This window comes from Dromaius novaehollandiae, chromosome 12, assembly GCF_036370855.1.
Source record: "Dromaius novaehollandiae isolate bDroNov1 chromosome 12, bDroNov1.hap1, whole genome shotgun sequence".
Taxonomy (NCBI): Eukaryota; Metazoa; Chordata; class Aves; order Casuariiformes; family Dromaiidae; genus Dromaius; species Dromaius novaehollandiae.
The window spans coordinates 25,499,824-25,524,929 of record NC_088109.1 but is presented as its reverse complement, the minus strand read 5'-3'; the positions used below and the strand labels follow the sequence as shown (position 1 = coordinate 25,524,929).

The 25,106-nt window shown below is 38.2% G+C and overlaps 1 protein-coding gene across 5 annotated transcripts in view; it reads right to left on the bottom strand.

The window, feature by feature from the left end:
• Positions 1-25,106, bottom strand: part of GRM7 (glutamate metabotropic receptor 7) — a 331,316-nt gene that overhangs the window by 145,251 nt on the left and 160,959 nt on the right. For all 5 annotated transcript variants that reach the window (XM_026099684.2, XM_026099685.2, XM_026099683.2 and 2 more), the window contains exons 3-4: positions 21,441-21,582; positions 20,470-20,624 (exon numbers count right to left, since the gene is read on the bottom strand). In XM_026099684.2, coding sequence (XP_025955469.2) covers positions 20,470-20,624; positions 21,441-21,582 — 297 coding nt within the window. The remainder of the gene's footprint in view (positions 1-20,469; positions 20,625-21,440; positions 21,583-25,106) is intronic.

Below are 25,106 nucleotides of genomic sequence, written 5' to 3'. Positions count from 1 at the left end.
TTTATTGTCATACCAGCTACAGGCCCCAACCGAGAATCAGATGCCTGCTGTAACAGGCACTGGGGACACACGGACACGCACACACAAAATAAAGAGCGAGTCCTGAGCCCCTGGCGCCTGACGTTTTTCTTGCCGACGTGGTCCTTTGGTGCCTCCAGGTAGGTGGGTCCTCTTATCAGAGCAAGAGGCTGATCAACAGGGAACAACTGTTTTATTCATAAACAAGAAAAAAACTAAACCCAGCACCAGAGCATCAAGAGAGTTGTTACAGGGCAGAAGACAACCACAGCTTGTGCTCCTCTTCCCCTAACAACTACAGACTTTATAATGCATAAGATCTTTGCATTTTAAAGCACACAGGGACATTTTACACTGACACTAATATAAGTCACCTGGACTGTTTAATGCATACTGTGCTCTCCTTTGAGCGAATACTTCCCTTCTCATTCAAATGACTCCTGTTCCTGGAATGAATAACTGTTTTATGAAGCGCACTATGCACAGTCCCAGCCAAGGGTGAAACGCTGCTCTTACAAACCTACTCTTGCTAGTATCTGCATTTACTGAAAAAGACTGTCACCAGAACCAGGCCAAACAGAACAGCTTTAAAAATACATGGAGAAGCAGAATGCCTCTCCCAGTAACTCATCCCTTCCTGCTGCCTAGTACAGGAAGTGTGACATTTGTCTTGCCAGCACTTTATCCATGAAGCAGTCTTTTCCTCATACCTGCAAACAAGTGAAAAGCATATCAACTAGTTAATCCCCTTCTTTGTCTCTTATGCTTTTGTATCCAGTCTTCTTGCTATTGTTCTCTGATACTGAAAGATAGATTAATTTCTGTATTAATCTCACTTGGCAGCAGAAAAAAATAAAGTGGAGTTAAACAACGGCTCACCCATGTAAACCGCAGCAAAGCAGTGGCAAATCAGACCCATAGGTCGGAATGCAGGTCACTGTCTTCCTGTTAATAATACCCCAAATATTTCACTGTTCTTTCAATTTTTCATTTACCACAACTGTTTTTCTTCACTTAAAAGTAACTGTTTAACTGAATATCTTTGTATGCATTGATATGTTGTTCCCATCAGTTTTCTAGGTTCTTCCTTCCCATCTCTTTCAAAATGGAAGAAGCTGTTCCACAGATGTCCTATTTCATTTTAATAATGTGGAACAGTAAAATCAGAAAGATACAGAAGGTCTAACTGCAGAACATGTGAAAGTTTTTCTTTCCTCTGGTAGCAGCAGCAGATAGTGTCCATTGCATATCCTTAAAAGCACTTAAACTCAAGTCAGCTCTGCATGCATAATTTAACTTTAGCATAAAATACAGAGATCCCTCTATTTTGTGATACAACAATCAGAGTAACCCTTAAATATGATCAACAGATCAAAAAAATAGTCAGCACACATAATTAACAAGCAAAAATAAAAGAAGTGGAAGAACCCACTAAGAAGAGGCTGCAGCCACTCATTCTAGCACTGCACCAAGGAAGACTGGGGTTAAGCAGCACAGCCTTCTAAAGGGTTCTGTAACCATCCAAAAGATGAAACTAAGCACTAACACTGTACACGTGCTCTAATTTGGCAGAAGCAGTAAGAACAGGAGTGACAGGAATGCCACACAGAAGGTAATTTTCCATCATTCTGTGACACATGACTTAGATCTGAGTTTGGCAGTCATAAATAACTACAGTAATGGTAAATGCCCAGCCCCCCAGCTGTGCCATTCTGATCCGCACACTTAAAATCAATTTACGAAAATGCTCAGTTGCATTGATATACCTTCTCAGCAAACAAAATATGAAAAGAAATCAAAGCCCATCCTTCTCCTGCCTGCAGTGGAAGTGGGAGAATAATGCAAGATACATACCATGAGAGGCTGCGACGGACTTCCGTGCTGCAGTAAGAGAGGAAGAGAAGAGCACAGCCGAGTTGTTTCTTCCCTCACCACCCTCATGGGTCAGCCACAGCCCGGGCCCTAAACTACAGAATTCACTGGTTTTCAAATATATTTATAATGCATTTAATTCCTTGAATAGAGAGTTCATATCGTCTCTCTCTGCATGTGTTTTTATGTGTGTGCATATCTAAAGTGTTACCATGTCAACAGGAAAATTTACAGCATGTGTAAACATATTAGTGTATCCTAAAATTTATATGCATGCACACAGACCCACACTTAAACACACACACAGGCACTAAAACAGACATTGATAGGTGTCACTGTTGACATGGTAACACTGGCTAGATGAAAGTAACAATGTTCTTTCAAATTCCTACTTAACATAATGCCTCTTCTTTCTGCAGAAAATCATTGAAAGAGCATACGCGGTAGACATTTGCAAGCACGAGCTGTGAACTGCAGTCAGGTAGAGCCAATATCTATAGAGGCACAATCGTGGGCATCCAGGCAGGGATCGTATTGGATGGTGCACAAGAAAGTCATGTCTCATTGTTTTAAACTAATACATATACTATCTTGTTTTCAAACTCCTCTTGAGATAATATCTCTAAGAAAATATTACTCACAATCTTAAAAAAAAAAAAAGAAAAGAAAAAAGAAAAAAAGAAAGCTCCCTGATTTTTCACAATCACCTTCCTAATTGTAAACAGGCTTTAATAATGCTACCCAGCTATGGGATGGAAGGATGAAAGACAGTGTAATATAATTACTGTTCTTCTCCTCCCTCTGTACAGCCTTCTCACCTGATACTGCTAATGAAAAGTTTCAGTTTTCACTCCAACTGTGCACATTAATCATGCCAAACTACAAGTTACTATCAAAAACAAGCAGTCAGGCTCATATATGTGAAGACAAATATGAGAACAACACAGATTTCTGCTTCTGAGGCCAGAAGGGCACATGAAAGTCATTCCTCCATCAGCCAGGCCACAGCAATCTATCCAGTAACTCCTACACAGACCCCAATTATTTGCAACTGAAATACAGTACATCTTTTAGGGAAAAAAAAAAGCCTTCCTCATTTTGATCTAAATATTTCAGGAACAGAATATCCTCTAAGCATCCATACTTCATCCTCTGATCACCTCTGCTATTAGGAAATCCAATCCCCCCCCCTCCCCCTTTTCGTAGGGTTATCTCCCCCTAGATTCAATGTCCAGTATATGATACTGGCTAGGCCTGCCTGTGCAACATGAAAAATTATCAGACAAGTACCTATTCCCAGTTCTTGGCTCAGATTCTCTCATTTGTTCTGTATTTCTGATCCAAACCCAAGAAGCCGGCAAGGCAGATGACTGCACTTGACAGCCTTGTCTCTAATGAGCCGCACACAGACCTCTGAGAAGATAAATATTTAACAATAACTCTTCTGGCTGATGGAGTGACACTGAATCCCATTTCTCTCTCGCTGGCCAGAAGCTGAGCAAGAGAAGAGCTTCTGGGAAATGGGACAACGCAGCCTTTACAAGAGTTGGGCATATGAAGGAACCTGTGGAGAGATTTTCAAACGTAACGGAGGTTCAGAGGACCCCCCCTAGTCAGAAATGTCTTAGCAGAGATGAATAAAGCACTCTAAACATAAGTAAACTTTTAAACGGCTCTCCAGTTGCAAGATAATTTGTATTCCCCTCTCTTCATACCAACACATTAACTAAATACATTATTTCCATAATGAGCAGATGAACATCTGTGTGGCTTCCCAAAATTTCAAGTGGTAATACTTGAGACAAGTATTCTCTCCTTGGGGATTGACACATCAGCATTTTAAATAATTGCCAAAGATAGAAACATAATTTAAATTCTAAGGAGACATTAAAGAATGACTTAAGGTGTGATTTAGATTTGCAGATTTTACATAAAGCACACCAATTTAATTCCACAAATTAAAGCTGCTGTACTATTGTATTAAACTTTGTACTTGGCCCTGTGTAAGTAAACTGCTTGTAACTCACTAAAGACATGCAAAAATTTACAGAGTATGAGATAAAACATAAATATCTGAAATATAATAATCTTCAGTAAAACAGCACCAAGGCAAAATTCTCTTGAAGTGCTCCGGTTTACATCTACCATTTGCATAGTGTCAATAAGCTCCATAAGTTGCATGCCACTACATTACACTTAAAACCCACGCTATCAGTTAGGCACAAAAATACAGTCTTAACTAACCTGCCTTTATTTCTTCCTATCTTTCTTTCAATAAAGCTACTAAATCTCCAGAAAAACTTTGTAAAGAGGCTATTTCGCTACTTAGTTTCTGACTTAAGTAACTGCTTATTATAGCTGGAAAATTTTAGAAGCCATTTCTAGTCACAAATAATGTAAATTTATGAGGGCCTTTAGTCATTTCTGTGCACAAAGTAGCTAGTACATGCCTCCTGGCTAGCTATTACTCAAATGGTCTCTTTAGATGCAGCTACACCATAGTCAGCTTTAGGATTTTGTTTTCCTTTAACTTGATGCCTCAGTTGTGTATTACTATCTATATTAACACAACAAAAAAAGGTCTCAACATCTTTATTTCCATAATACCCCAATCATTTTCCTGTTCTCCTTGATTCCTTTTTACAGCAGCAGGCTGTAACTCTCAGCAAGTTGTAAGTATTAAAAACTAAGGGATAAATCCAAAGAACAAATAGTCTGTTTCCATGCAAGTATCTTTAGTAACAAAGATGAAGTGGAGGACACAGCAGACCTACACTGCAGACCAGAAGGGATTTCAATAATTTCCAGATATCACTAACTTCAAATAGATTCTAAAATATTCTTCTTTGGAAATTCTGACTATATGAAATGGTCATTAAACTGAGAAATACAGACAAGATTTGAAAACAAAGACTGAAAGCAATTGCTCATTAAAAGGGTAATTGAAAGCAACTTAGACTGTTAACCACTGTAAATACCAAGAAAAAAATTAGAAAGGGAAAGAAAAGCTTAGTTTCACTTAAGAAATACCTGATAAGAGCTTCCACTGTCACAGATGCTTATGCACATACCGTAAGTAGAAGCAAGCTGAGACCCTAACTTACTCTTTTGAGTGTGAAGAGGTTTTAAAGGCTTTGATACTGCACTTGTGGAGAAGAATATATTAAGTCTATGCACTACAGGTGTAAATCATCAGTGTAATAGCTGAATACTGACTCTAGTTAAGTTTAATCTTTATTCACAAGCAATTACATCACTCTACTTTCAGTAGTAATAATCAGTTTGAGATCACTTCCTTTCTGCTTCATTCTTACAAATTCTAACCATTATTTTCTGGGAAGGTAAAATATATCAGGAACATGTATAACAAGCTATTGCTGAACTATAAGCAGAGTTGCAAAGAGCAGTAGGACAGTTTGTTTAATTTTCTTTGGCTTTGTTTTCTGCATTTTTGTATATTGGATTAGTAGAAACCTTTAGTTTCCTGGCCATTCTTTTTTAAATTCTTACATGATTAATCACATTATTAATTGTGTATAACTCTCCTACCTTAGCTGACTGGGAGGAAAGACTAGAGATATAAAAAGCTTTGCCTGACTGTAGCTTGACTGCAGTCTTATATGGGAGCTCTTGGCCCATTTAACAGCAAATACATATGCATGGTAAATAGAGAATAATGGCTTTTGACTATTTTTAAGAACAGAGTTGCCACTCAAGGGAAAGCCTCCTTGGCACAGCCAGTAGGGGAGCTGGATACAAAGCAGCTGGGTTTGGAACAGGCCAAGAGACTGGTGCTCACCCAAACCAAGTTAATTTGACAGCACAGCAATAATCTGCAGTGACATACAGGACTATCAGAGGAACAGAGAGTGAGCGAGAAAAGCAGAACTATTAAGCAGCATTATCAGGGTGATTATGTATCTCCCAGCACACACAGGGCTTAGCCAAGACCTGCAGGAGACCTACAAAGACTTCCTTAGTGAAGCTAGCTGTAACACACACCGCTTTCAAGGAGAGACGCTCCGCAATGCACTGCATACCTTTTAGTAAAGAAGGCTACAATTTACCAGAACGACCAAAGAAGTTGCTAGAGTTGCTGCGTTTTGAAGAGAGTGAGAGAGAGAAGACTGGCAGGGAGCAACAGAAAGAAATGTGAACCAACATCAGCTGAAACGTCAGAGATGGGGATTAGCATCCACTGAAATCTAAGAGATGAAGTCCGTGCTTTCTGTTTCTAGACTTTTACTTCCCCTAATTTTAACACTGGTTTGAGACTGTTAAGAAGTAGGTGACAACGGATTCTTTTCAGGATTCACTGTTTCTAAATTTTCTAAATTTCAAGATTTTTTTCCTAAATTATATTGTTTTCTTTGATCACTAGAGTGTTGTCACAGTCATTCAACAAAATGAAAACATATTCCTGAAGGACAGCTGCAAACCCAGTATGAGTGAAGTGGGCACTTTAACATTCATTGTATCATCTTTAAGGAAATTAAGTGTATTAGTTCCCAATCTATTACTTTCAAAAGCCTATAAGCATTCTAACATTACCAAGGCAAACTAAAAAGGGGAAAAAAAACATTTTCAAATCTGTCTACCTTCTAAAATTAGCACATATATTTTACTCTCTCAATCCATCTTACCTAATTAAGCCAAGCCTGTTTTGGAAACACACAACTCAAGTTAAAACACATCTGTGTGCAGACCCTTACAGTTAATGTGTTAACAGTCCAGGAGCTCAGAAATTGTGGAGAAGGAATGCTGGAGCCCTCAGAGGTCTTTCCCAGGATGCTCCAGATACCCACATCAAGAATTAAGTAATCAACATCTGCTTGCTCATGCAGGAAGATACCAAAGCTAATAAATGTAATGCCTGTGAAAATACCTTTAACATTTAATGTGAGCATATTCGTTTGTTCACTTGCAAACATGCACGTCATATTTGTGTTTTGTTCTAGTACAAAGCTGAACCTTTTTTTTTTTTTTCCCCCCATTTTGCCTTACTTGAGAGAGCGTGAAGTAGTATTTCTTTGCAGGCTTGCTAATAAAGAGAATGAGTGAGTCATGGAAGACTTTAGATCCTAATTTTAAGTGGCCTAGAGAGAGAATCTTTTTAACTTCCAGTCACATACTCAGAAATAAGAAAAAAATTCTTGTGATAATTTAGTAACTTTTGCTCTCAATACCTTTCACAGCCAGAGAAAAACTGAACCCTAAGCAGTAGAACAAATAACAAACAAATTAGGATCTACTACAATTTTGTAAAGTACAATAGAATAGCTGATAACAAAAGATTAAAAAAAAAAAAAAGAGAGAGAGAGAAATGTTGAGATGCACGAATTTAAACATAGCAGAGTGGAAATAATGTGTTACTATAAATATATTAGACAATGTTATCTTGGTAGAGGATCTAACACATATGAATGAACTACACATGAGAATTTAAACCACATTTCTAAAAATGCATGTGCAGCTTCTTAGAGGAGCAGAACTGATGAGCACTTGAACACCTATAAATACCTACTTGCCCTTTTATCTACCAGATAGCTAGGTGTGGGAGACAGGTCATTAACAGCACAGATTGATCTAATGAAATGTAACAAATAATGAAGTAAGTCTTTTGGATGCCCTGAGGTTCCAATGGGAATGTATGTTTAACGTGCCTCACCTCTTCTTTGCCACCAAACAGGAACCTGTCTTGGGTCATGACCTGTATGAACTGCATACAAGCATAGAAGCAGTGCTGTTTTCAGTGGCTACAATGAGAAGGCCCTGCCCAGCTCCGCAACCAGGAGACCCTTTCCTTCTTGGCTTCTTCCTCTCCCTGCACAGATGCTCCGCCAATGGGCTACACTGGTAGTTACGTAGCAGATGGCAGGGGAGTCTTGTTTCTTTCATTTTAATTTCTAATATATTAATGTTATTTTAATTTCTTGTTGCAAAAAATAACCCTTGTAGAAAAGACTAATGACTGAACCTTTTATTTCTTCCATCACCTTATGGCACAACCAGATTGTATTTGTATTCTGTGTTTTACTGCCCCCAATTTCAGAGTCTGAAGCTTCACAAATTAAAATACTGTAATAATTGCAGAGGAAAATAAACAGTCACCTAGTATCTATGGACATACTCCCAAAGTCCTTACTCAGAGTTCTTTCTTGAGCCCAGATTTCTTACAAATGTGACCAAACATTACAAGAAACCATCAGTCCTTCTGCTCAACTAAGTGTTATTTTTGATTGCCTATTTTGCAGCAGCTATGCGTATTCCACCAGGCAGTGGACTGGACATATCTATGTTACGTATTGTATTAAATAAACTCCTTTCTGTTACTAACCTCAGCCAAAGCAGTACATCAGAGATGAAAAGTAACCTTTTTCATTAGCAACAATCCGTGGTCTCCATCCCTCCTGCTGAATTGTATTTTTTAAACTAGGTATTTGGGACCATTCATGGATATTTTTATCTAAAATAGAAACAGTTTATTTGAGAAAGCTCCTGCAAATCCTAGCCTCTTTATGTGAAGAATAAGACATGAAGAATATGTGAAATGTGAATGGCAAAATGAGTACCCTGCTAACAGGCTTCTTGTGAAGTAGAAAAATGTGTTAAAATCTTAATTAATAGTGTAACAAATATCAGGCCAGATGCAATTCACCAGCAAACGGCAGAGGGGAGCTCTTTCCTCTCCCTCTCCACCCCTGACAGCGACAAGCACAGATGTAATGCAAAGCTTTGGGCAGCTACAGGAACACCTTACCCCTCTGCCTTCCCACCCCTTAATTCCCCTCCTCTGTTCCAGCAATGATAGCTCTTCTGCTTCTAGCACAGTACTGTAACATCGCTTCAGCTCCCTAAGCTTGGTGGATCAAGTCAAGGAGTCAAACACAGTGCGGGTAATGCATCTGGTACGGTATCGGTGCCAGTTTTTCTCTAAGGGAGTGGGAGAAGGTGATAAAATCCTTTCTTGACTTCCCTTTCTAGTATATCTATGCCTAAAAAGAATGACAAACCAAAACATTCTTTCTGTAACTCTCCAAGACCAAGCTCTGCTTCAGAAGCCCAGAAGTTTCATTCCTGTAGGGTCAGGAAAGATCCACTGAGTTTCATCACCCCAAAACATTCAATCTCAAAAAGATACTCTTGAAAATTCAAATCAAGCTCCAATATGAAAGGTCTAACTGAGCATTGCTTATTGCCAGACCTAGAGGACTGCATTGCATACAAAAGCTAACCCAGCTTTCCACAGAGACTGACATGCAACAATGCAGCACCAAATTCTTGTGGAGCTTTTAGCTCATGAGACTTGTGAAAAGTCTTTTTCCACGTAATCAGGATTCTTCTTTACTTTTTGGTATTATCTAACAGTCTTCCCTGGGGACAAAGAATGAGGGGAACTTTTGATTGTTAAAACTTCCTAGATAGATTGTAGATTCTGCAAATCCTGCCAATTTTACAAACAAACAGAAAATGAATTCCTATCAAATAAATGAGTCTTGCGACTCTGAGCGGTAACAAAAGCAAAGACTAACAGCATTAGAAAACATTATGATTTCCTAAGGATATGTTTTGGAGGCTTCATACCTATAGAATACAGTCATTGCCGCCTTCATGTGCTTCCTGATGTGCTATTTGCATGTTACTCAACATGTTTCTCAGTCATGGAAAGTTCGGTTGCCAGCCTAAGCCACCTTTGGCTCTGCTTCCTTGCAAAAATGCTGGAAAAGTAACATATGGCTGTCTCCAGGGTGGAGGAAGAAACACTTCCCTGCGAACCCTCTCTAACCTAGTATACCTGTTAACACCTTCTGTGCAGAGCAAACCTTCAGAGGAATACTTGGAGTTTCTTACCACCTCACATGCCGATCAGGAGCTGGCACATAACAATAGTCTGCTTCCTAAACATAACGTTCCTCATTTCTGGATGGAAATGCTCTGCCCAACCACGTCCAACAGACAACTTCAGGATTAGATCATTGAGAGGAATACTGCTGTTTAGAAGATGGATAATTCAAAACAAAGACCAGTGACTATATATCTGAACAGTGATCAACAGCTAAATATTTTTAACCTACAGATTATGCCTTCTTACTGTGTCAAACATTGGGGGGGGGGGGGGGAACACATCTCTCTCAAAACCACCACCAATCTCCAGTGTCCTGAAATAACAGTTAAACATGAACACCAATGCGATTGCCCACACAAGCCCTAGGAGCAATACACAGAATACAGAAATATGTAGAGAGAGATGCATATATCCACAGAATGAGTAACAGATGGCTCAAATCAGAGAAGTACCTCTATTAGGAGCAAGCCAGGTCTTTTATTTCAATGGACCAAAGAGAAAGCACCCTGAATTTTAATTTTACACTGGTTGTCTGTGGTCCAATTAAACTTCCTATCAAATTTCTTTATTATGAAGATGTAATGCCCTTTGAAAATGTCCTGGTTCAAATTCCATTTGAGATAAAATTTCTCGCTAATGCTGTTTCTGGTACAAATTGTGTTTTGTGTTGAGAAAGGCAGGTAACTCTCTCTAAGGTTCTAAAAAGACCACATCTTCAAACACAAAGAAAACCAAAAAGAACCTCAATGACTGATCACCAAAAAACAGCCAGATGTGTAATGTTTAGCAAAATACTATTCTATAATTATTATGTCTCAGTCAACTATCTAGAAGTTTACGTTTTGAGCTGCAACAGTATGTGGGTTCTTTGAACATGTTCCTTATGGAACCACAGGTTCAGAGTTCCAGGGGGCATTTGCTTTGAGTCTATAGCAGTATAAAGATCACATTTAACATTTTATTTCTGAGTGACTAACAGTTACAAGGAATCGTAAACAAAAGAAAAGAAAGCTTCAATGACTTAAGTTAAAAGGAAACTACAAAAATTACATTAATTTGAAACTTTCTAAAACTACGTTGCTTAACTTTACTATATCTGCATATTAAAAAATAATGCTCCCCTTAAGCTACTGGCTCTTTGAACTTACTAAACCTCTCCCCAAAGCCTTCTTTTCAACCTTTCAAAGTTAAGCACTGCATTGCTACTGAAACACCACAGTGAATATACAGTATCTTTCTACAATTAGAGAATAGGCCCTGTTTGGCTGAACCTCAACAGCATTACCATATCTATCAATCTCAGGAGACTGTATCACTGCAGAATGGTATTTAAGCCAACATTTAATTGCACTGCACTTTTCATGAGGAAGCTTCAAACTGGCAGAGCATGAAAGAACATATAAAAAGAAGCATCACATGACACTTGGCTTACTAAACATCCCCTATGAAGGGTGCATGCATCGGTAGTGCTCAACCAAGCCCACGGCCTGGCCACATGCGGACGCTTGCCTGGGCTGCCTTCACTGCACACGCTGCGCTACCGCAATCGTGACGGAGCCCATATGAACGTGGGCAGGAGGAAATGAAATTCCATGCTAAGCACGGAGAAATCCAAGCAGATCTTAACTCCCAGCGTGACTTTTCAACATGCTTAAATCGATATGCAATAAGCTTTTCACAGCTGCAAGGGTGTCTTGGATTGCCAGGTAACTACAATATTAATTTAAATTCAATTAATGGCTTTGTCAGCATTGGGAAGGATATATTCCCAAGAGATCTGCAGGCAGAATGACTATAAACATTGTGTGATTGATAGAGAAGAGCAAAAGGTACTTCCTTCACCTGTCCTTGGACAACTTACATGTTTTCTATAAGGGACAGGAAGGGGCACTTGAAAGGATCTTTTTAACAAAATGTACTGGATGAACAAACATGTATCTTAAAAGATGATTTCTGCATTTACTTACTTAATAAATATGAGCACAAAATACTCTTAAGCATTTTAATTCCGAAGCTGGTAAATATCATCTACTCGAGGGGAAAAGATGCAAATAAACAAGTATTTATATATATTATCCCTCATACAAACTTTACTTGTAAGATAGTGTCCAAAAATGAGTCACTCTTTCAAACTACTGACATGAAAAGGACTTTGAGCAGAACTTCAAGTGCATTTCCAGACTGCTGTTGCTTTTAATCGTATTATTTAAAGCCCCAGAAACCAGAAGACTAAAACCCTTGTGCGTAGTATCCTGGACTCCCTTGCAGGGACCACCTTCCCAGCTCCTGTTCAGTTGATGGTACTGGGGAAAGGGAAGATTTCTTTACTGGTCTCAGTGTTCTCAAAACAGCCAAAATGAAGAGGCCAAATGAGACTAAATCTGCCTATGTTAGAGCCTTTTTGGCAGTACAGAAAGAAAAATCAAATCAAATGGGTGGTAGCAAGGGGATGATAGGAAAATTCAGAGGAGGTAATAGAAAGAACGAGTAAAATTATGGAGAGATTGTCTGTGCTATTTCTCCTAAGACTTTTCTCTTATGATTTGTTTCCCTGTTTCCCCTCTGGCATTTAGAGTTTACAGCCACTGCTATATGTAGGCTGCACAAATTCCCACACTCGGGCAGCCCCCGGCGGCATCACAGCCTCTCACGGCAGGACTAGCACAACAGCACAGCAGCCTGGAACAAAACAACCCCCAAAGCTACATCTTTCCATCTCACCTACTTTCTTAAAAGCACAGTCTGAGGCCCCAGGGGTACAGACAAAGAGCTTGAGAACCTAATGACAGAGCCCTGTAAATGACTCATAACAAGATGGTAAATAAAGAGTTCCACACTGATTATTTTACAAATATTATTATGAGATATAAGGCAGTCTTCTGTTCTGTTCAGAGAGGGAGATAAAAGGACACTGAGATAGCAGCAGCTATAGCTAGTTACAGAATACCATTCCTGTATTTTATTTGTATCGGATAAAATTCAATATCATCTCTGAAACAGAGAAAAATTAACCCTGAGCTATTCTGCTTTGCTGGACTAGGGATGTGAAAGTAAAATGTTTGAGAACCACTAAACAACGTGCTACTAACTTACATCTGGACCCCTTCGTATATATTTTTAAATTTAAGCTTACTCTATTTCATGAGCTAAAGACTAAATTGTGAAGGCCCAGTATCTATGAAGTAGCTTTTTGTCCCTGTTAAAAAAAAAAAAAAAAATTAAAAAAGCACACTTATGGATCTTCCCACTTGCAGTCCTGTTAGAACTTAGTTTTCTAAAGAGGATTCAGGTATCTATTTGAAATTATTTTAAAATATTACCTTCTTTTTAATAGGAGAAAAGGTTGAGGTTCTTACTGTTGATTTTTAAATTTCTCACTTTTAATTAAACTCTTTACTGTACTTGTCCTCTTAATCATAAGACAATCAGGAAAGTACAAATATCTTGATAGTTTGATTCTTGTCTCTTCACACAAAAGCACATTAAAAAGAAGAGTTTAGAAATCTAAAATAGATGATCCAGAGAAAACAAGTGGTGAGATACACTTTCATTCTCACTTTCCATAAACTGCTATACCTTTATTGTTTTTTTCCAGATGTAACATGCCCAAACAAGCAAAAAAAAAAAAAAAAAAAAAAAAAAACAACTCTTACTGGAAATAAAAAGAGAACATTAAAAACTTGATTCATCATTTCTTTGGAGATGGAACAAATAAAGAGACAACGGAAAACTACAAGGACAGCATTGGCAACACTTCTCTTTTTTAAATAATTATGCACTTACTTAGGCTGAATTTGAGCCATCCTTTAACCTCACAGCTGAGAATTTCACAAGATTGCAAATCTAGGTCACATCCATGTTTTCAGTTCCCTGGAATTGAATCATTGATCTTAAATTCTGACTTGAGACCATAAATGCTATTTTTTCACTACTGGCAAAGTATTTTGTCAGACATTCAAAATAATTACTACTGCAATATGTATTAGCCTCTGCGTTTCTCCTCTTGTATCTCTTCCACTCCTGGCCTTTATTTCAGTGTCAGCTGGTGTCCATGAAAAGACACACATAAGTAAGAAAAAGATCACATAAGGAAGAAAAATGGGAAAGACTATTTTAAAAGAAAAAGAAAATTAAACAAAGAACGAGATAGCCGAAGGTGCTAAGCTATTAGAATGGATGATAACAACTAGGTGAAATACAATGAAGCAGCCCAATTAGACAATTTTCTGACAGAAAATTGGCAAAGAAATATAGAAACGAGGACTTAGGAATTGGACAGGCTTCAATGCCCCTCGATATCGAGAGGTATCGATGGCGAGACTCCTTGGATGCCTAACAAGAACAGCATCGGCCCCAACCCAAAGGCTAAAATGCCCGTCGAGATCGACAGCTACCGATAAGTATCGACAGTTATGCAGACCTCTTGATATCAAGGCCTGCCCCGGCTACGGAGTTGTCGAGATCGACAGCTTTTGACGCAGAGCGAGAGGGCTCGCTACCTCTGTGTGCCATTCCCGCCTGATGCCTATGGAAATCAATGCCCTGGAAGGTCCTTCGATCCCCAAAACGGTCAATGCTGAGAGGCCTCGGGGCCTCCCAAGAGCAACATGGCCCACACACCGAAAGCTCTGCGTGCCTCGCGAGATCGGCTGCTAATGGTGCCTATTGGTAGGCATCGATATCCATCGGCATCGGTTCAAATTAAAGAGAAAGAAGTTTCTAAGAAATATGTGACTACACAGACACTTAATTCATCAAAGTTATATACCTTTAGTTTTGAAACCTTGCAAGAGTTCTTAAAGGCATTTGCAAAACCTAGTGAATTTAACAGTAGCGCTAGACTACTTAAAAATATAGCTGTGATTTTCAGAAATCCTTAGGTATATCTAGTTTTACATGACTTCTGAACTGCCAATTATAAGTCTTAAAGAGAAAGTGCTCAGTGTTTTCTCAAGCTCCTATGAGCCTCACTGTTTATCAGAGCAGATAAATAAAAAGCAGCATGAAAGATCACTAGTCTCTTGAAAATAATAGTTTTTACTACACCACATCACGCGTAACAGAGTACCTGTTAGCTCTTCCTATGCAAAAGCTTGGACAGGAAGGTTTGAGGCTGGAAGGAAAAGCAGAGATGCCATTGTCTGATGATCCCCAGCCAAGCCCAAAATGCCTCACTCAATGTCTGGATGCGGTTAAGGCTGAAAGGACAAATCTTGGAGCTGCAGGATAAGGGCATTTCTGCAGAAATAAAGCTGCTCTGCTTATTTCCTCATTTCAGCTGTGACACTGCCTTTGCTAAAGAAGTATTGCTGGATTGTGATGTAGAGCTCTAGCCACAAAATCACCTCTCAGCTCCACTCTCTCTTCCCTAAAATTCCACACAGTCCAATTAAAATCCTAAGTTTTACTGTTCCACCTATTATGAGTGGCATCTCCTGTCATACTCCTGAAGGATTTTAAAGTATCATTTATAACATGGATAGATACTTGGGACTGGTATAAGCAAATTTAAAAACTGAAGTGTGGAAATTGCTTAGGCTAAAAGAAATGGTGGGAAAGGAAAAAAGAAGGGGGGGACCACCATCTCGAAACCCAAGACCATCTATCTACCTGAACACTATTCCTTGGGCTTGAATATCTTCTGTAGATATATTATCTGATCACTTTCCATATTTAATGAGCAAGTACTGCATAAATCTATCCTAAAAGGATCAGATCTTTCCTTCCCTCATGCCACAGATACTTTCTTATCACTGGCAAAAAGAACTGCTTTTTCTCCAGGGACAGAATTTAGAAACTCATGACTTTAAAACTACCTGCTAGGGAGAACTTAAAGTGATGTCAGGACCAGTAGTGTTACTGCCTTTAATCAGAGGGTCATCCAAGTAACTCCTATATATATGCATATGGTGTAATGAAGAAAGCTACCCCAGGCAGTTAAAAAGTATATCACTAGTATACCCAAATCGAATTAACAAGAGAAGGAAATGCTCTGAAGTTTATTAAATCTACTGAAAAATGAAGAGCTAAAGTGGCAGCAGAGTTCTTGAAGGTCGGTTTGTGATGAAAAAGATTACTGTGGAAGAAGTTCATTTAAATCTACAAGAAATAGGCTTGAAGTTATTCATCCCAGCCATGATTTAGTGGAACTCCATTGCTGAACTGAAGTTATGACCTACAGGAATCCATGGTGCATTCATTTCCATGTTGTATTTCTTGCTATACTGAATGGTCTACAATGCTTCTAGGACTTCATATGTACAGTAATTTGCTAGTCCAAAGGCACGTAGTCCATCTAAGCTGCAAGAATAAAACACTTGCTTTTTGAAATCTCAATCTTTCTTTCGATTTCTCACACAGCTTCAACCTTCCCTGTGGCACCTGAAATTTTGGAGATTTTCTGTATTTGCCTCAACATCTCCCATCTTTACCATGATCCTGATCACATTGTTGCTTCAAAATATCCTGGTTTTGCTCACCTGAACCCTTCCTGTGCTTCACCTTGGCTCCTCTTTATTGAATTGTGCCTTTCCCTAGAGTAGCACAGGATTCTTTCTGTTCCTAATGAAAAATTCATATAGGAATTTCCCCAATGCACAAGGTTTGTCTCTTTGTTCAGGTGGCTGAAGAAGAATAAGGATATCTGGGGAATGAAGTAGCAGTGGGTAAAAATCAACCAAAAGGATTGCAGAGCAGGAGTTTTTTCTGCATTTTTCTTGTTGTGGTGGTATTTTAATTAATGTCAAAGGCATGCAGAGCAGATGATGTTCATCATTTTTATATTACTGTAAAATGAAAATAATAATGATAGGAATATACCTCATTCAAATATTAATTAGAAAATGCATCTTTTTCTCTTGTTTAAACTGTCTGATTTTTCTCACCTTCTGGCACTAATACGCACTCTGTGATTACATCAGACCTTTTTACAGCAAGGTTACAAGTGCATACTCTGAGTAAAGGACTAACATAAGGCACCTGACTAGAAAAATCTTACTTCCATAAGCACTAGTACTTGCAGTATTGTAACACAACATAATACACTGTGTTCGCTCCTGTGAGCGTACACTGAGTTTCGGGACTGGGTAGCTGTTTTAGTAACCTACTGTTAGCCTGAGGACACATCATCACAACCCTTTTTTTGGAAGAATTCAAAGTAACAATAACCAGAATACAGTATTCTGCCACAATGGTTGTTCTGAAGATAAATACCTCTGCCTTTTTCCTTACAAACCTTGGAAAGCCTTTCAGCTCAGCCGATAGTCGGTTGAAGTTGCCTATGGAGCCTGTTTCCAACACAAGTTTTTATGAAGTGATTACTATTTAAGTGTGCACTTCCTCTGGCTCACTGTCTGCTGCAATTATGCAAATAAGATGCAACTTTATACAGCATAATTACATCAAACACAATTGGGCTATATTAAGACTGACTTAAGACGAATGAATTCGGTTCATGTAATGATTTCCCAAATCACTCCATGGGACTAATGCAAAGAAAGTTTTGTCCCAAGAGTGACATCCAGTATCAAGACAAGTAACCTAATATCTGGGGCCCGATTCTACAAGAAACCAAATGCTTTAAACTCCCTGTGGAGTCACAGGCTACTAGGATACCCACTGCTACGAAAAATAAGGAATGCACTTCAAGTCACATATGTGTAGACGAGTGTGCACATACCAACACATCTGCATTTAAAGCCTGTGTTTAGAACAGAAGAGCCATGATTTGGAGAAGTGTTACTTGAATTTTTTTTTTCCTGGATATTTGTTTTCCATTTCAGTTTATGATTTATGTGAATGATAGATTTACAGACTTTAAACGTTTGATAATCTGAAGTGTACTATATACATTTCAATATGCTGGCACATTAATTTTCAATGAAACTTAACACCTCCTGGCTTATTAGACTAGAATTTTTCCCCTGAAGTGCAAGGAGAGGCTAGCAGGATCACATGTTTAAAATTAAGGCATAGTATTCTTCCATCATCAGCAACACTTTTAGAAAAAGAAGCTACAGAGCTCTGCGTTTCCAATGAAGTTTGTTAGGAAACTTTATCTAATATATTATAAGTACTACTTAACATAGTGACAAAAAATAAGAAATAAAATTAAGATGCTCCTGAGGAGCAAAATAAGGGTAACCCCCTTATTCATCCCTACAGAAGCAGGTATTTTAGTTCAACACTTAAGTCTCACCAGGCTCAGCGGGAATTAAGTTGGTGCTTAATTTTTTTCTTGAACTGGAGCCTATGAGCTGTAGGGGCAGACTGCAGCCTTGTTGCAGAGCACTACAATAAAGAGGAGACTGTGCCAGACTATGATACTGCTCAAGATATGTTCCTTTAGGGCAAATTGAGTTCCATTTTACTAATTTAGTTTGTTTCCATCAATTTACAGGGAAAAAAATCAAGGCTTCTTATTTCATTTATTTTATGTATTCATCAAAAGAAATGCATTAGTAAATTTTAGGAAGCAGATGTTCATTGCTCGATGATAAAACAATGACATTAAGATGTCTGTTTCCAGTTCTCTCAGATTCATAGCCAAATGAAATTACAACAACAGGAAAAAAAATGCATCAGCCTAAACGCAAGACAGACAGACAATCCAAACAGATAACAGCTTCACCAGGCAAGAAAATGCTAATACCTAAGGATTACTTACTTCCTGTAAGTAACAGATTTCACTAAACATTTCTCATAATGGATGAACTAGAAATGGAATCCATCTGAAAGGAGAAATGTGTAGTTCTGGAAAAACACTTCCTACAAAGAGAAACAGTTACTAGGATAGCGCTCAGAATTCTGTCTGTGAAGGACTATGAAAATTACTGTGCAGGAGAACAGAAATTTGCTCTGCGTTCTTAACCATCTCTTTACTCTTTCTCGTAATAGGACTAAACAGATGGCAAATACAGATGGTAATTAGGGATGGATGAACAGGATTGAAAAAGGTAAGAACCAGCCTGAACCTTTCTGAGTGGTTACAAAGCATTCAGGGAGCATTTGCTATTGACATTGTAACTGTTATTCTAGGAAATTTTTGCTTTGCCTCTCCCTCAATACCAAGTACCTTTTTTTTTTTTGCTGAGTATTTTTCCCTTTCAGAGAATAACACGCAACTCATGGACCTCAAAATATGTATCTGCCCATACGGCACCAGTTCTTGAAGAATGAACACAAATACATATATAGGCAAAATATAATTTAAACATCACAAACTCAAGTAGTCATGCAATCTACGTAACTACAAGTACAAAATGCAACTAACCAACTTCTAGGCAATTGCCTAATTTCATATTCTGAAGAAGTTACCTGTGAGCTCGATGGAAACATTTTTTTCCTTGCAGAGGCACTGAATTTGCTGATGTTTGGATCTGTTAACAGACCTTCTACACCTGAACCCTTTCATTCTGTAAGGAACTGTCTCCAAAAATAAGTTACATATTTCCCATTATGTCTAATGTGTTTAGTGTGTAATATACAAGGAATATAATCTAAAACAAGTAAACTTGGAAAATTTTTATTTGCGGGTGCGCATTGCTGGCAGACCTTTAGTTTCTAGGTCAGAAACACTCAAGAACAAACACAGACAGTATGAAAGGATAATTAAAATAACCTGTTTTTCCAGAAAAGATCACTTAATTGTCTATCAACTTTATGCTATTATGGAAAAGTAACATGCAAAAATGGCCCACGATTTCAAAATACAAAAGGATGAAGCATATTATAGTTCTGAGAAGAATAATTAATGAGGTAGTAGTGTAAACACAGTAAAAAGGAATGCAAATATTTGGTCTTCCTGTGAGTGAAGACACCAGAGCTTATTTTAACACATGAAACATGTTCCAAAGACTCTGTGGAGACTCAGCCTGACAGATGAGGAACACAAAGCCATATACTAGCAGAAGAGATCTTTTTCATCACTTTTGTCTCCCTTATAAAAAATTTTTCCTTTCATATGAAAGGAGAACACAGATTCTAATCAGCAGGTTTGGTTTGCCCTGGAGGAAGCCATCTGGACTGTTAAGCACCTATGCAGGCAAAGGGGATAACAAATTGAAGAAGGATCAGAAAATAAAGACTTTGGGGGAAAAAAAGAAATGCTGAAAAAGAAAGAAGTTATGTAAAGAAAATAAAGCGTCCCTAAATTTTTATATACCTGTGTATGTATGAATGCATATATTATGAACGACATGAGTAACATATATATGTGGTGCTTGATCTGAAATACAAATTAAACTAAGTTTAAATATAGGGACACTACTCATCTGAAAATGAATTTTTACTTCTTCAGTTGGAAACGACCACTGAATAAGAAGTGACATGTAAATTGCAACAGATTTTTTCCTCCTATCCTTCTGATATACATAACATAATATACGTAAGATCATTTTATTTTACTTTCAGGTGGTAAGGGCCTTGTGCTGTTACGAAAGCTTAATATAAGCTCTGAAATCATGCTTTTAATAAATAACTGCTAGTAGGTTTTCAACCTTGGAAATAACATACAGCTTTCAGATCAGGAATACATTTAGGAAAATCTCAGGGGATGAAGACTTACTTAATTTATTTTATACTCATTGTATCTTACCATGTCTATACATATTTATTCACATAAGATATGACAAAATGTACGGGCAATCAAGTTTGCACCACTGGAGTTTCGTTTCATGAAACAGGAAAAAAAGGTGAGAAGCTGTGACAGAAAGACAATCAGAAAGAGCTCTTACCCTCTATGGTTGCTCTCTTGGGCAGAATGGTGATTGCTCCCTCAGCAACATCTTCTTGCTGAATTAACGGACTCACTTTGGAGCCCCAAGTGTCTGAGCCCACCCACAGAAAATGACCAACTTGATCGGCCCTTTTAGCGGCTGCAAGGATTTGCCTGTGGAAAAGAACATGTTGTTCACAAATGAAGTTAACTGAAGTATTTAATTGTTTAGTAAAAATACTGTGTTGCAAGACTGCAGAATGAACAGAAATGGCATATTCTTGTAACTAACAGAGCCCAAAAATTTCACAATAGATAGTGTCGTGATCCATGCAGCACAGATTGACTCTTTTGTTAAATTCACTCTGTATACTAAGAATGAAATCCTGATTATAGGATTTCTATCCTAGAATCTAAAACTTAAAATGTTGCCATTGACTTTACCAACACTTTATCCTAACTTCTTGTTAGTATTGTTCTGTGCAACTGAGCCACTCAGGAATATACAAATCAAAACTTTAAGCTAATTTAAAAGTTACAGACAGAAAAGATGTAACAAAGGCAAGTAAGAAATGAGTGTCACACAGTTTTAAGATATTATTTGTATTAAGAGCAAAGGGTATCTGATTTGTGCAGTTTAACCTTGAGCATCCAAGCCATTTTACCACTAGTAACCATCATTTGCCATAAAACTGCCTGTATTAATGAATAATGCATAGTATTATTAGTATGAAGAGAGGGGCACGTCGTCTCTGAGAGGTAAGGTCAGGTCTGCCATCAAATGCACAAGTAATCTTATGACGTTGTTTGTAATCACAGGAAAATCGTTCAGACCTTGCTCAGCGCTCCCTTTCCCAGCTGCTGTGACTCCATGTTCCCACAATGTTTTCACCAACAGATATTTCCATGTCTTATCTGTATTCTTACTCGCTTTCTCTTTTCTGTATAGCTACCAAGCACAAATGAATTAATTCCCTCAGTCATCCTTACTTTATGTCCTCATCATTGGCAAAAATAACGATGGCCCTGGCATTGGGAGTTTCTAGAAGCTGCTTGATAATTTTATCAAAGTCGATGGTCTTGTCTTTGCGATCCTGTGGGATTTTCAGGGACTGAGCAATGCAGAGCCCACCTGTTTAAGAAAGAAGAAAAGAAGTCTGTAAACAATAAGCAAAGGAAAGACAGTGGGAAATAAACATGAATTGGAAGGGGAGCCTAGGAGGAAGAAAACTCTCAAATCTGATTACCATCCTTATGGAGCAGTTAATCTTCATGCTAGGCCTCTGGAGGCATTCTTACAATTAATTTTCCTTTTGGGAAGCATAGAGCACTCATCGGGATACATACAATATGCATGGCTGGATAGGGTCACCGATTAAACAGATGGGCAAAAATAGCATCATAGAAAAGAAAAAATAAACAAACCAGACAGCAGTGGGCTAAAAACTGAACAAGTTTAAACTGACTGAAATAAGTTAAAAAAAATAATAAAAAAAACAAGCTGAAAGGCAAAGGATGTGGACAACACATTAGACGAACTATCTTGGTGAAGAGCTGGGATTCTTTTTAATGTTGCCAGTTGAAGGATATTGAGAGAAAATGTTTCCACTGAAATAGGAACAACTTATCTGAAATAGGAACAGTGCAGGAGTTGAAACCGAAATATTTGCAAACCAAAGATTGTTCATGAAAATCCTGACTCATTCAAGTGTCCGTCTCGGAATGGGGTGGAGCTGCCCAAGCAAGTGAGACCTCAAGATAAAGTAAATGTCTGTGAACTATACTTCTCATAAGCACACAGGTAATATTAAAAAAGCAGTATAAATACAGTAATAGTGATAAATACATCCATGCCACAGAATTATGCAGTTTTAGCATATTTTGTATATTATGTACAAAACATACATTTAGTTTGTTTTAGGAAAAAAATGTTTAAAAAGATCGTATCAGCAGTAACATTCTCCTTGTCATTGTAGGAAGATGAAGACACTTCTGCTTTTATTATTTTGTTTCTCAGCGATAAACTCATCTTTTATGGCATCTCAGATACTAACTTCTTGCTTCACTATACTGCACAGTGTGTTAATTAAGTATTAGAGATGCATAATAAAAACAGCAGTGGGGATGAGTTAATTAAAAGACAGCAGAACAAAGGAGATATTCACAGATATGCTTTAAAAATAGAGATTGAAAAGTACAGTTGAATGAGGAAACAGAAAAGGTGCTCTGTGGTAAAGGATTTCTAGAGTAGGCAGCGCATACACCATCAGCACCTGTAATCTGGCAAAGGACAAAATCTTCCTAAAATACAGCAAAACAGACATATGAACACCTAGAGGAAAACCACTGAACATTTGTAAAGAACAAGTGCATGGTTTTAACATTGCAAAAGATCGCTCTCCTACAGCATGTCCCATCAGCAGACCTTTAAGCACTTTACAAAGTAGGTCAGTATCATTATTCCTTATTTTAGATGTAGAGAAGCTGACACAGAGGTTGCCTGGTAGCAGGTCAGGTCTATTGGTGCTAGGTGATCCAAAAACTGTGGAGAAGAAAACAATAGTTTCTGTAGGAAAAAATAAATTGGAGAAAAGGAAAGGCTGAGAAAAGATAAAACAGAAAAATAATCCCCAAGATTTTCTCTGACTCACATGTTTCATTTTGTTTTACAACTATTATAACCTTTTCCAACTTTTTTCTTTGAAAATAATAATGATTTTTAAACATAAACTTCATTTCAAAATGAGCAAAGAAATGCCCATTGCTAATGTGTTCGGAACATTTAAATGTGTCTAAAATGCTCTATGTTGTTATTTTCCCCAGTCAAAATTAGATGAAATCAACTCCAATTCATGAACAGAGTTATCCAACTTCCCTGAAATACCCTGTTTGGTGCAGATTACCCTTTGGGTAAAAGCACATGACCCCCCCAGCCAGCTCTGGTTTTGAGTCCCTCACCACTGTCCCCCAAAGACAGGGCATTAAACGGCAGAGAGGCACCAACAGAAAATAGAGGGGAAAGCAATTTGTATGTCTCTTATTTGCCACTGAGTGCTTTCAGATTGAAAACCAGCCTCTCTTCTCACTCCTTTTGCTCCTCAGGAGAAAAATCTCTCTGTGCTGGCATGCCTAAGGAGAATTTAAAGTTATTAGCTGCTACTTTAAAGTACCACCGCCTTCTCTGGCACTCCATCAAGCCAAGCTAAGCTACTTTGAATCTCCCATGAGACACTCCTATTTCTCCTGTTAAATAAGGGCTTGGGAACTTTGGAGAATTCATTGAGAAAAAAGAAAAAGGGAGCAGACTATTGCAAAGTGCCAGATTTGTCACTTGAAAATATACATGTTCCTGCTACGGTATCCTTTCAAGAAGCTCCCATGTTGACACGCAGGATAGGAAAAGATATATTTTATAATGTCAAGACCAAAGAGTTTTTGCGTGCTGGATGGAACCATTACTTAGATACTTCTAAAGCTACCGCAAACATCCTTTGCAATCCATCATAACTCTCACTCTGAAAAAGTGGGCCTCGCTCCTGAGAGGATCAGGGAAGCAATTCCGAAGACCAGAAACCAGCTGATAGGGACCCAGAGCAATATTCCTGAACATCTTGTGATTTCAGAGAACTGTACCAGAAACTAACTTTAAGAACTTTCAAATCAGGAAATAAGAATGCTTATAATTGCATTTTCCTAGCTATCAAGGCTCCATCATAAAGAAAATACACATGGTGCTGTAATCTGCAGATTATTACAAGGGGTGAGCACAGAGAAACAGAACAATGGGACCTGAGACCTGAAATCCACGGCAGTAATTTCTATAGTTAAGAGTATACGCATGTATCTAGGGAAAAACAAAAACAAACAAAAAAACCCTAGACCAGATGATACATTGTTACGGTAAAACTATTGTTAAAAAAATCAGTATTAAATGGTGTATGGCACAATTAATATTAAAGTGCTTGAAAAAAATAGTTAGGAAGTCTGCTCTTTCAGCAACTTATCCTGACAACAAATATACCTATCGTGTGGATCAGACGATCTCTATTGCCTGGAAGGAAGATTCAAAAATCTTATTATAGCTGATAATGATTAGAACTGTACTGAGCATCTTTGGACAGAAAGACAGTTGTGGCCAGACCTTCCCAAGAGTGAGGAAAAAAACCTCTCTTGCAATGTACAAGTTAAAATCATCTTATTTCCCAGGATTTATTAAATGAAAGAGGATCCAGGGAACAGGGTACAGGAAAGAAACAGTTTCGAATTGGGGGATCCACATTTCTGTTCCTTTTTGTGCCACAGACACTGTGCTAATGTGACTGCCGAAGGTAAATTGAGATTTGTACTTATAGCCAGAGGTAGTGACACAGCTTTCCCAAATGGAGCAGTTGATGTGGTATCTTGTTAACCTGCGCGCCATCTCTGTTAAAGGTACACAGGAATTATGAATAAATGGCAAATATCAGTGGCCAAACCACAAATACATTTACATTACTGTAGCATCAGTAGTTTCAATAAAACAGCAGCCGTACTGCTGCCATTTTTTTGCAGGCTCAACTGCAAGGGAAACCCGGAGGAAAGATGTGCATGAGAACAATGAAGACTGCAGATTTTCGGGGGAAGCCTCTCCAAAGGGTGAGCACCATTCAGGGGAAA